Source organism: Pristis pectinata, chromosome 14, assembly GCF_009764475.1.
Source record: "Pristis pectinata isolate sPriPec2 chromosome 14, sPriPec2.1.pri, whole genome shotgun sequence".
In the NCBI taxonomy this organism is placed as follows: domain Eukaryota; kingdom Metazoa; phylum Chordata; class Chondrichthyes; order Rhinopristiformes; family Pristidae; genus Pristis; species Pristis pectinata.
This window is the reverse complement of record NC_067418.1, coordinates 49,143,185-49,156,977: the sequence shown is the minus strand read 5'-3', so window position 1 is coordinate 49,156,977 and position 13,793 is coordinate 49,143,185. Positions and strand designations below refer to the sequence as shown.

General features: G+C 41.8%; 1 protein-coding gene across 1 annotated transcript in view; it reads right to left on the bottom strand.

Annotated features, from left to right (window-relative positions):
- The window catches only part of LOC127577639 (zinc transporter ZIP13-like), a 31,517-nt gene that overhangs the window by 16,953 nt on the left and 771 nt on the right, over nt 1-13,793 (bottom strand). The window contains exons 2-4 of the mRNA XM_052028985.1: nt 7,266-7,639; nt 6,916-7,029; nt 2,312-2,436 (exon numbers count right to left, since the gene is read on the bottom strand). Of these exons, the coding sequence (XP_051884945.1) occupies nt 2,312-2,436; nt 6,916-7,029; nt 7,266-7,587 (561 nt within the window). The 5' untranslated portion in view covers nt 7,588-7,639. The remainder of the gene's footprint in view (nt 1-2,311; nt 2,437-6,915; nt 7,030-7,265; nt 7,640-13,793) is intronic.

Sequence of the window (13,793 nt, the reverse complement as noted above, 5' to 3'; positions counted from 1 at the left end):
GGAAAAATGTGTGTGGATTTTAAGCAAGGATAATACTAATGACACATGCAATTGAATGGTACTTGGAGGGTAGGGGAAATGGTTCAATGGAGTGTCACAGCTTAGTAGCTGTAATTCATGAGTTATTGTCTTCAGCGCTGAAAGGTCACGAAAGATAATACAGCCAAAATTCATAGAAAAGTAACGTAAAGCAAAGGCAGAGCTTGTGCATCTATGTAATGTGATCAGAATTAGTTTGTAGAGCTGATATAATTAAGTATGAAGCTATGAGAAGCTGCACATGGTTACATTCACTATGTTGGTATCCCCCTCACAAACATCAGCCAGCGAAATTAACAGCTATGGCAAAGGCCAAGGGAACCCCTCCTACCTGCCAGAATACCTTACACAATGTAAACTTAACACTAAGACCCAGAAAAACTGTGTTTGGTGCCAACAAGAAAACAAACTACAAACTTCTGGAAGTGATGCATGTAGCCAAACAAAGCTATAAACTTGTCCTGGATTCTGCATTTACCTCTCTGGGCAACAACTACCAACTTCATTAGATGCCTGGATTATTGGTTAACAGCCACAGGCTGACTGGGACAAACATGACAAATTGCTCAGTATCACTGTGGCTATTTCACACTCATTCTGCGCAGACCTTCTCCACCTTTTCTGGATAACTTCCCCCTGGACTGCATTCATGTCCCTCCCTGCCAGAGTTGGTTATATTTTCTTGCTCTGTGTTCTTCCTCCATGCATTTGTCTCCATCACTCCTTGGATCATGCTTGGGACTGCTCTTCAAGCTCCTTTTCATGTGAGCTGCTCTTCAAACTTTCCCTTACTTTCACTGTGCTTACCTCAGGGTTCATTTCTTTCTCTCTTTACCATACTGTGCTGTTTTTTTTTTGAGGATTACTTTCATTGATCTGTCTGTTTCTCTTGGCTGTGAATCTTTTTGTAGCTCTGCACTCATTCCCCAGATGCAGAGGGGCAATGAACACATGTTACTCATATGCTAGTCAGAGTCATACATGGAAACAGGTCCATCAGCCCACAGAGTCCACACCAACCAAGCACCCACTTACACTAATCCTACACTAATCCATTTTATTCTCCCCACATTCCCTCCCCAAATTTACCACCCACTCAAACACTAGGGACAATTAATCATGGTCAATTAACCTACCGACCTGCATGTCTTTGGGATGTGGGAGAAAATCGGAACACTTGGAGGAAGCTTACGTGGTTACAGGGAGAACATGCTAGCTCTGCACAGACAGCACCTGAGGTCAGGATTGAGTCAGTAGCACTATTTGCTGTGCGACTGTGCTGCCCCGCTTTTCAACATCTGCTTGTCAGGGTAAGGAATTGGCTGTAATGTAATGTGCTGCTCCAATCCTGCCAATGTGGCTGACATCTGATGGTGCTGGTGCTTACGTCACTAGGGTCTTCCTATTGATAGGTTACAACATTAGTTGGGTCTTTTTTGAACCACATTGTTGCACTGGATAGAGCAGTCATGTTACTCCTACATGACGGCTAAAACTCCACCCGCTCAATAATGAAGGTTTGCGGTTTTTGTCTACTCCATCAACATCCAGCAACAGAACCTTCCAAAGCTAATATTTTCTTTCGTTCTCAAATATGAAAAGGGGACTTCAACCAAAAATGTTTGTTTCTTTTTCCACTGATGCTGCCTAACCCGCTGAGAATTTCAAGCAGTTTATTTTTATTCCAGATCTGAAGATCTTGATTTCCAGGTGGAACATATTCTCAAGCTTTACTTTTATAGCCTTCCAGACCTTGCAACAAGGGCTACCTATTTTTCCATACCACCTATAGTTTGCAAACTGAGCAGCTCCTAGTCACCCAGACAGAAAACTGTTTAATAAATCTAAATTGCTAAGGATTTTTCAATTTTAGCACACCTTTTCTACAATCCCCAAAACATGGAAGTGACTTAAACAGAGTTGCAAATTACACACTTCAGGATCGCTCTCTACCTTTTTGCTTCATTTGCTCAAGACTCTTCACTCAGCAATATCCTCAGGGATGTCTATTCCCGAACTTCCACCTGTATTTTCTGCTTCACTAAACCACAGAAATGGTGCCCTGCATTACCATGCCAAATGGAAAAGCCCACTTGTGCTTTACAAGGAGCTTAGGTAGATGAAGTGCAGTCCATAATGGACATAGGTTAAAGGTTAACTGGTGGGAAATAGTTCGGGATGCTGTAGGTCACGGCTGTGGAAGGAACTGGCTTGAAGGGCCAAAATTCTTTTTAGTGCTTTACGGTGCTTGACTATTTTATACTTTACTTACTTTGTGATGTTCTGTTTCCTCTTCATTTTTATCTGGGAACATTTTCTCCAAAACAAAGAAAGCAAGCAGTCCAATAATTACCCAAATACCCAACTTCCTTTGCTGCTCTCGACTATGGCCTCCATCTGCACATAAAACAGAAAGTGGTGAGAAGAGCAAAGCAGAACCAAAAGAAGTCTCAGGCAAGAAAATTCCTGCTGATTTAATTAATTTTTGTATAAATTATTGTGCACATATTCTACCTCCTTGGGTTCAAATACACGCTGAACAACCAGTACACTTCATTGGCAGAGCTGGCTCAATTATTTCAAGCGTTTCAGGTTATACAAAGACAAAATACCAGAAAAGTTGAAAATCCGCCTTTTTTCTTGCAGGTTGATGCAATTGGGTAATTTGCTTGATCGGAAGGCAGTAACTTCACAAGTTAAGAGTTAATCACATTAAATCATGGAATTGAACAGCACAGAGACAGGTCCCATTGGCCCACTTCCACTGTGCCAACTGTGATAGCTATCTACACTAATCCTATATAGATAACGTATTTATTTATTAGTCACATGTACATCGAAACACACAGTGAAATTCGTCTTTTTGCATTATTGAGAATGTGCTGGGGGCAGCCCGCAAGTGTCGCCACTCTTCCGGCACCAACATAGCACACCCACAGCTCCTAGCCTGTATGCCTTTGGCTGCATAATGCCCGTATCCCTTTACGTCTTTCCTATCCAAGCATCTGGCCAAACGCCTTTTAAACACTGTAACTGTATCCACACTTGTTACTATGGAACTGGAGCCAAATACAGAGCAGCTGGGCAAGGACAGCACATTCCCTTAAAGGATATTAACAAACTAGTTGAAATTAACACAACCCACCATCATCTTGGTCACTTTTACTTCCTTCCATGCTCATACCCTCATTCCCAGGTTTCCTTGAATCTCAAAGCACATGATACTTGGCTGATCATGCTTGTGCTGGCTCTTTAAAGATACTATCAAATTAGTCCCACTTTCCTGCTAGCAATGCAAGGGCTCCTTTTCAAGTTTTTGTTGAATCTGCTTATATCAATTTCTGGGAACCATTTGCTCAAGGCACTGATGTTTCTCCTGTCTAAATCACAACTCCCTGAGAAGATAAATCAATTCTCCTCCCTCTCCTCCAAATACTTTGCCAATTATGTGTCTGGATCCCACATGCTTTTACATAAACAGCCTTGTCTACACATTCTGCCACATTCAAAGATTTATGTATCTGAACCCTGGGTATGCTCACTTAAATTTTCCCTCATTTATTCTTCCAAACCATTGATTGTTATATCCCCTGCATTAAATTTCACACTACAGGCAGATCAGTGAAATGGCCTGACACACATTCTCTTGAAGTCTGTTTCTGCCCTCTGCAATATTTACTTCATTCCTAAGTTTCACGCCTACTGCATTCTGAAATGTTGCTTCCTAGACCCACCTGGGCTGGATTCCTTCTTTCCTCTCCTCTCCTCCCCTCCCCCATCCTTTATTCCATGGTCCACTGCCCTCTCCTACCGGATTCCTCCTCCTTCAGTGCTTGGCCTCTTTTACCTATCACCTCTCAGCTTATTACATCTTCTCCCCTTCCCCCCCCTCACCTGGACTCGCCCATCACCTGGACTCACCTACCCCCTGCCTGCGTGTGCTCCTCCCCCTACCTTCTTATTCTGGCTTCTGCCCTCTTCCTTTCCAGTCCTGATGAAGGGTCTCGGCCCGAAATGTCAACTGTTTATTTCCCTCCATGGATGCTGCCTGACCTGCTGAGTTCCTGCAGCACTTTTTGTGTATTGCGTACCACACTGTATACTTTCCTTCAGTCCAAAACAACCATTCACTATGGCTGTTTAATTTCATGTGTTTTAATTTTTTTAAAGAAATCAATTATGTGGCATATTAGCAAATGCCTTTTGCAAGTCCAAATACTAATTAACTGTGCTACTTTCAACTTCCTCCGTTATTTTGTCAAATTACTTAAAAGGTTAGGACATGATTTGTCTTTAACAAACCCATGTTAGCTATTATCTATAAACACATTCTTCTTATTGACAATTAAGTTTATCTTGGATTATTGGAACTCATATCATTTCCAGGCCTTCCTGGGAAACTCTTAGCTTTACTATTTCCTCCGAGCTTCCTCCACTTGGAACATTGAATAAATTTAACCATCCATGTCTAAAATCAAGCTGGTGATCCATGTGTCTTCCAGTTTCTTCATGCTTTCAACAATCTGCTCAAAATACCAATGCTTCTTTTCCAATTACCAGCTTTTAAGATCCACAAAGCTCTTGAAGTTAATGGTCAGAATGAAGGCGTTATTGGCCGTTGCACAGAATGCAAGAGAAATGAGATCATGCCATAACTGTACAAAATCAGTTCAACCACAGCTGGAGTACTGTATACAGTTCTGGTCACCATGTATAGAAAGGATATGATGGCACTAAAGAAGGTGCGGAGGAGATTTGAGGATGTTGCCAGAGCAGTCATAAGGAGACACTGTCTAGGCTGGAGCTGTTTGCTTTGGCACAAATCAGACCAAAGGATGACTGAGGTGTATAAAATTAGACATTTCCAGAGGGTAAGCAGAAAGAACTCAATTCCTTTAAGCAAATAGTTCAATAACTAGGGAGGTGCAGATTGAAGTTAATTGGCAGATGAATTATTGAGTTGCAAAAAGTATATTTTCCTCAATGAGTGGTGGAGTTTGTAACTCATTGCCTGAAAGGGTGGAGGATGCAGAAATCCTGATCATATCTACAATGTTTCCAGATATGCTCTCAGTCATAACCTCCAAGACTCTGACCTAAGAGTTGGGAAATGGGGTTAACCTGAAGTACTTCTTTGGCAGCTAGGATAAGGTAGGCGATAAGGTTTCTAAATTTACTATCTGTTTTGTCAATAACTTAACCTGCCCCACTCCAGGTCATAGCTTCTGACTATCCCACTCCCTCTCCATAGTACCATATTCACTGGAATTACAAAACTGTCTCTCTTTTGGATTTGGGCCAATTGCCCTTAAAATTGCTGTTACCACTCACCTCACAAAAAATGAATCCCTTTTAAAAATTTCCCTCAAGAAACCCACGTATTGTTTTCCCTAGGTCACTTCCAAAAAGGCCTGGAGCACATTATGGCCTAGCTATAACTCTTTCCATTCAAGGCTCCTGCACTATGCTCACATGACTAAGGCAGCATTGGCCAAAGTCACAACTTACACGAGACGAGTCTGTTTGCTTCTCATTACTCACTTCCGCCCTCAGTGCTGTTAATTCTGAAATTCCATCACCCCATGGCTCTAATCTGTTAGCTGCACCAAGTCCTCATTATCCGGCAGGAATAATGGCGAAGACTTCCAACAGATAACAATAAGCACAGATACCTTCTCCTTCGTACCCAATATACTCCCCAAGCAAACACAAATATGCCCTATGTTTTAAAAGCATTAACACACATTAATAAACACATCAATGTGTTTATTGGTTAGCTAGCCAACTACTTCCACTGAATGTATTGATATTTATAAGAAGCAGCAATCATTATTGAAATGACAAGATGCAGCCTGGGGTTGAACTTGTGAGCATGCAGATACACAGATTGCAAATCAGCAGAATACAAGTACTGAATGTACACGTTTCATAGCGAATTTACATTTCTTCCAAAAGTTTCTTTCCAAGATGACGGAGACACCTCAGGATAATTTATTTTTATTACTGACATACTTCCCTTCAGTGATATAGGGAAACAGAATTTTATACACTGCTAACATCTAGCTTCTCTTTGCTAGCAATCCCCAGGCAACTGGACTGTTATTCAGCTGTCTAACTTATTTAAAAAAAACAACCATACCAAGAGTTCCTGCTGCTTAACATTAGCATTAACATCATCTCCCAAGCATCTCTGCATCAGTCTCAATACCATCCATCTACCCCGTTTTAGTCTGCTCACATTCTTCCTGTCCCCTACAGAATCTAAGAAAGTTATAAAAAGAAAAGAGCTAGAGAGGGTGCAGAAAAGATTCACAAGTATATTGTCTGGACTGGAGTGCTTGAGTTACAAGGAACAATTGGATAGGCTGAGACAGTTTTCCCTGGAGCAAAGGAGGCTCAGGGGTGTCCTGATCAAGCTTTATAAAATCATAAGGGGCGTCACAGCCTTTCAAGTTCAGCCCTCGGCTGCATCTTGTGATTTCAAAAATGATTGCTGCTTACATTCAGTGGAAATACATTCAGTGGAAGTAGTGGGTAGGAAAGTCTAAAACACGATGGCATAGGTTTCAGGTGAGAGGGGAAGGATTTAAAGAGGATCTGCGGGGCAAGTACTTCCAGACAGAGAGTGATGGATATGGAATGAGCTGCCAGAGGGGATAGTAAAGGCATGTAAAATTACGTTTAAAAAGCATTTGGAGAGGTACATGGATAGGAAAGGTTTAGAGGAATGTGGGACAAATGCAGGCAAATGGGATTGGCTTAGATAAACACCTTGGTCAGCATAAGTGAGTTGGACCGAAGGGCCTGTTTCCATGCTGTATAACTCCATAAATCTATGTCATCTGTTGTATAGTCTCTTGGGAGTCCATTTCTTACCTGGACTTCCATTGCAGGTGTAGGCCCAGGCTTCAGGCAAGAGATGCAAGAAGACGTCCCCAAGCAGCCCACCGATGGCAAAACTCAACAATCGTTTCAACCGTTGGGAACCATCTACACGGGCAGAGAAGGAAAAGCTCAAATCGAGCAGTCAACATACTAACTGTCAAGGGCAAACATCAAAGTCCTGCCAATCTTCTTGCTGTGACCATTCTGAAATTCTTTAAGCAGAATTGAGAATGCAATTTTTAGTCACATGAGGTATAATTACACATGGTGGACCAGAAATAACAAAATGTCAAAAATTCAACTGTACATTTACCCCCTTTCATAGCTTTTATGACTTTTACCTTTAGATTTCAGTGCCGCCCCTGCCTCAATTGGGATGACGAGAAGAGGAAAGACACCACTGAGCCCAACCATCACCGAGCCAATCAAAGAACAGATCCAGGCATCAACACGCTCTCCAGCAAACAGTTCTGACCACGATCGGAGCTCAAACACATTTTCCGGGCACCACCATTGATGCTCATTGGCAGCCTGTGCAGCTGCTGCCTTTCGGGTCAGCTTCTTCGCATTGGCTCTGTGGATATCCGCACTGGACAGCGATGGAAACAAGCCACAAATACAAAAGACGACAACGACAGTCGAGAGTTGCTTCTGCATCACCATCCTGATCCCTGGCTAGGCTAGACCAGAATAGGTCCATTCACTGCAAAATAAACTGGAGAAATATAATCTAAAAAGGAGCTGAACAGGAGGAACACCACACTATTAGGTTTCTTTATACCTTGAACATTACTAAACCCAAGCTACTTCCAGAAGAGGATTGCAGCCTGTTAGGCCAAAAGAGGTTACCAAAAGTTTCAATGGCCCTCTCTGCTCAAAGCTAATGGCACCCGTCATAGACAATACTTAATGTTAGTCCAACTATGTAGAAAGCTTTGAAATCTCCATTTTGAAGCTGCATGTGTGTTCTTCCATAAGAGGGCAACCTATGGTCCATACACAGCTTGGGCACTATTCCACGTTTGATTTCAACTAATCACTGCATTCCTTTATTATTTAGTGAGTGGACATCTACTGCTAACTGCCCAGCTTTTCAATCAGATACAATTGCTTGGCATCATTTGTTTTTGTGTTGCTCACCTTCAAAGTTAAAACTAAACCAAGAGTGCACTTGGGATTACTTGAACTTCAACAACCTGGAGATAAACTTTCCCTCCTCACTTTTGCCACCTTTTTTTCTGTTTTAATAATTTCATGATTGCAGAGAGAAGGGAGCATAAACGAAAGAGTTTTGAAACCAAGTCACAACTCATTTAGACAAATTACTATGGGATTGGGAGTGGTAAAGTAATGATCTAGCAATCCAGAGGATTTAAATTCATGATCTGGAGACATCAATTTGAATTCACCACAGCAGCCAGCAATTTTAATTTCAGTTAATTAAATAATCTGGAATAAAAAAAACAGAAAAACATCTGGTTCTCTAATGTCCTGTAGGGAAGCAAATCTCAAAATTTAATCCAATCTGCCCCGTGTGCAAATCGGTTGACATAGCAATGCAGTTGACTTTTAATTATCTCAGATAAAACTGAGTGATTTGTTATGCCCTTTCACACTGCTACATTGGAACATAATAAAAACAGCAGGCTGCCTGGCATCAACCTCGGCACCAGAGTGGGAAACTGCAAAGGCATGCTGCTCCTAACTCATATGTTTGTATGACAATATGCATACTAAACAATTAAAACATTGAGCAACAGACAGAGCTAAGCTACCAGCAGATTGGATTGAAACTGAGGTCTGCTACATCCAGTTCTGAATAATTAACAATTCACCAGCTAAGAGATGGTTCTAAGAACAACAATCTGCTCGAGGAACTCAATGGTTTGAGCAGCATCTGTGGGGGAAAAGAAATTGTCCATGTTTCAGGTCAAGACCCTGCATCAGGACTGACCCAGAGTCTCGACCCAAAACATTGACAATCCCTGCCCTCCAACAGATGCTGTTCGACTTGCTGAGTTCCACCAGCAGATTGTTTGTTGTTCCAGATTCCGGCGTCTGCGGTCTCTGTGTCTCCATGGCTCTAAGAACATCCCATCCTTCAATGATAAGCCAGTCTAGGCTATGAATACAAAGGAAAATGCTGAAGTTTGTGCAACAATAGAGAGCTGCAGAACACAATAACAGGAGGCCACCATTACCCCGCATTGTGCCACCTTCAACTATCTTCATTTAACAGTGCCAAGCACATGATCCATCTCTCATGTCTTCTGCCATTTACACTTACCCCCTGTGCTATCAACTAACAGTAAAGGACACTAAATCCAGCAAAGGCTATGGGCCTCAACATCCCAGCTCTAGTGTTCAAGATGTGTCCCATAACATCAAATTGTTCTGATACACCTACAATATTGGCACCTACTTGATAATGTTTAAAACTGCCCAGTAAAACCAACACAAACAGCAAGAAAATTTCAATTCATCAGTTCATTTTCAATCACCAGTGATGGACGGTGTCCCAAGTATTAACAAATGACACTTACCAATAACTCGCTCATCTAGATCAATTTCACCAGTACCATTCAGCTCCAGATCTTATGAAAGCTAGATCAAACACGAACAAAAATACTGATTTCTAGAGATGAAAGTGAGTGTGCAGCACCTGACCAAAGTGATATCAAGGAGCCTCATAAAATCTCGTCAATAGGAATAAAGATTAAAAACACTCTCCAATTGGCAGCACATTGACACAGCTAGTAGAACTGTTGCCTCAAGTCCAGTAGCCCAAGTTCAATCCTGACTCCCAGTGCAGTCTGTGTGGAGTTTGCACATTCTCCCTGTGACTGCATGGGTTTCCTCCGGGTGCTCCAGTTTCCTCTCACAATTCAAAGACATGCATACTGGTAGTTTAGTTGGCCACTGTGAAATGCCCCTAGTTGTAGGTGAGTGATAGTATCTTGGGGGGGGGTAGTAGAAGGAGGGGGGTTTAATGGAAAAATGGGGAGAACAAAAGAGGCTGTGTAGGATTAACACAAATGGGTGTTTGGCAGTCAGCATGAATGGGGAATGAAGGGCCTGTTTCTATGCTGTAGGTCCTCTGTTCTATAGTACAATGGAAGATAGCGGCAGCTATCTAAAACATTCAGCAAGACCTAATCATTATTAAGGCATAACCTGACACCTACCAACTAACATCCGCTTTGCAGATTAATCTCTCTCTCCTTCATGCAGTCCCTGAGGATCAAGGATGACTTGCCTCCATTTCATTTCTGTGGCTTCCAAGGCCAACGTGATACAAGCGAAGTCTGCTGTGTGGGACAAGGGTTGCTTATATGATGGATGGTGAGCAATTGGGAAGTGATTCACTCGTCTGCCCTACATGGTGGGCTTCTGTGAGTTCTCAACTAATGGACTCTCAAGTTCTCAATCCCATCCCATCTGCTCCTTCTCCATTTTGAGCAGTCATGGGGAAGAAGGGATGCTGTATTTTACCAAGCTGGATTTGACAACATCCTTGAATCATTTCTTCTGTCCACCTGGTAATCTTTTTCTGTAGCAGAGCGCCGAATAAACTTTTGGCATCAAGCAAATGAAGATAGTGGCCTTCCCATCAGGGATGGCTGAGTATAATTACTTACATCAAAAGTAGGAACAGCAGTAGGTTAATCAGCCCTTTGTGTCATGCCACTGTGCTCATTGTCTTCAAATCAGAAGACTGCATGAAATTTAAATACGGATTTGAGTTATGAAAAGCCGTAATGCCGTGAACAACCATGCATAAGCAAAGCCAGAGCCAAAATTTATACTCAATACGTTCTCTAGTTATTTTAAGTTCCTCTGCAAATCTGTTTATGCAAAAGGACTTGGAATACTTCAACTCAGCTGAATTATTGCAGGATTAATAGACCTGTCTACAGAAAGCTGGACTTTACAAGTATTTCAAGTTCTGTATAATGTTGTACAATCAGCAATCAATCTGGTGACCTGGAACTCACCTCCCAAATATGTGCATACTCTCGATCAATATGTTATCGACAAAGAAAGGAATGCAATGTTCCAAAAGAGATCTTGCCTGACTCTCTCTCAAATTTTAACAAACCTAATTTGCATATTTCTATCAATATGTTGAGTCCTTCATCATTAATGTGCCAGGGTCATTACTGATCGGAAACTTAAATGTATCAGCCACATGGATACTGTAGTAACAAGACTGAGTCAAAGGCTTGCCTTAAAGCCCTGCCACCATCTACACAAGTTAGTTGTGTGTGGATGAGCACAGATACACATGAAGTAATTACACACCTTCCATAAAACTCAATACTTCATCCTAAACATTCAGCCCTCCACCACATTTGCATCATGGCTTCACTGTGCACTCTCCAATCTTGGGCAGCAACTCATCAGGACTTCTTGGACAACAGCTGCCAATCCTGCAACTTTCACCCCCTAGGAGGACAAGAACAGAAGCAGCATGGGAATGCAAGTTCCCCTTCAATTCTCACACTAATCCAGCCTTGGAAATATATCACCGCTCCTTCATTGGCAGGTCTAAATACTGGAACTCTCTAGACAATCTGCAATAATCGAATGCAGCTGCTTACAGCTACTTTATGATAAATTAATGTTAAGCAGTTGTCAGACGCCCACATCCCACAAAAAGCTAGGAATGCTGAATCCAAAATAAAATGAAAACTGAATAAGAGTGAGGGAGGAAAGGAAGATGCACAAAGGCCGTGACAGACAAAGAAAGGAATGCAATGTTCCAGACCAGATTTGCCTGACTCTCTCTCAAATTTTAACAAACCTGATTTGCATAGTTCTGTTTTAATACTTTATTGCACAAATCATATAGCCATTAACAATTAAAACAAAGGGATGTTAGTTCAGCCATCTAACAGTCAATACAGATTAAAAAAAAACACAGAAGGCAAACTGCAATACAAACAACATTCATTACTTGGAAAATCATCCAACCTTCCCATCACTGAATTCAACTGTTTCGTCAGCCCTACCCAGAAATACATTCCGTATTCTGCAAAAACCTTGTTAGCATTAACAGTATAAAAAGAAAATGCTAGAAATACTCAGCAGGTTAGGCAGCATCTATAGAAAGAGAAATAATTAATGTTTGGAGCCTGGGACCCTTGGGAAGGAGGGAAACAAGTTAGTGCAGGCATCAGTTAAGTTGAGGGCGAGGGATGCTCCACATCTTCTCTGGAACGTACACTAACTTATTTTTCTTTCCCAATCTTGAAGAAGGGTTCTGGACCTAAAGTATTAACCATTTCTCTTTCCATAGATGCTGCCAGATCTGCTGAGTGCTTCTAGAGTTTTCTACTTTTGTTTCAGATTTCCAGCACATTTTTAAAAAAATTTCATTTGCTAGCATTAGTTGTGATTTACTTTCAGTCATGCCACTGCGCTCATTGTCTTCAAATCAGAAGACTGCATGAAATTTAAATACGGATTTGAGTTATGAAAAGCCGTAATGCCGTGAACAACCATGCATAAGCAAAGCCGGAGCCAAAATTTATACTCAATACATTCTCTAGTAATTTTAAGTTCCTCTGCAAATCTGTTTCTGGAAAAGGACTTGGAATACTTCAACTCAGCTGAATTATTGCAGGATTAACAGACCTGTCTACAGAAAGCTGGACTTTACAAGTATTTCAGAATTATGAAATCACATGCCCCTCCAATAAATAATATTTCATTTACATCTGTATGTTCGTTTCTAATATGCCACAAAGAACACTATCCTTGGTAGTGTGCAAATGCAAATTGTGATCCATCAAGCATAAATAAGTTCATCTATATGAATAATTATTTCTGTAAAGAAATAAATTCAAACAGCGAATCTAGCCTCCACTTTTTATAAGGTAAACACGCACTTATTGTGCATCTCAGAATCACTTGCTATCTATTTCTCAATGTTCCTATAAAACTCTTATGACAGAGTTTGTAGCATACTTTACCACCTCATGCTTTGCATTACTACAAAATCCTGTTCTATCCTGCAGAAGTTTAGAGATCCACTCCCCTTTCAAACATGCAATGACAATGAAAATATATGCAAGCAGCTGCAGCTATATTCTCTATGGTGCCTCTCTTTTGGCGTGCCTAGAGCACGATATAAATCATAGCAAGAGATAACTGGCATGGATTTAAGTACACGATTAAAAGGCAGTCACCCCACGTCCCAGCACCTGCATTTTTAATTAAAGATAAGTAAACCTGTCTGCAAATCTTCTTAAATGAAAATTCCCACCTTGACCACCCAGCCAAACCTCATCACTGTGACTCTGATCTGATTTTAGCCATAAAAAAATTCCTCTGCCAGCCAGCCATATGCCTGGAACGTCCTCCCCACATCCAGGAATACCCTTAAACATCATTAAATCATTAAATGTTTTGTCCCTACTCTAAAATTGTTCTATTAAATACTTTGATGCATTCAGAAGCTTGAGATACATTGGATACGACGGTGATCTACAAGAGCAGGTCAATGCCATTGGTGGAAGAGGTGCAACTGAATGGGGAGTGGTTGTAGGACAGTGTACTACTCTCCAGACCATGACAGGTTGGACATCAGCCACCCATGAAGCAGAGGGGGTCATGACAAAGCAGGCCAGCAGGAGCCAACCACTCCTGATAGGGCTACGAGGGAGGCAGTCACCTTTCCCCTCCGATAAGACCGTAAAATGGGAGACCCCTGCTCCACTCACCGCCGGTGAGAGGGAGACCATCCCCCCCCCCCCCCCATCTGCCACAGGCCTGATGAAAGACACCCTCCCCTCCTCCAGGTCTGTGGAGATGGGAAGACCCCTCCCTCCCACAGGGCTAGTGAAGTGATGGGCCCTTCTGTGGTT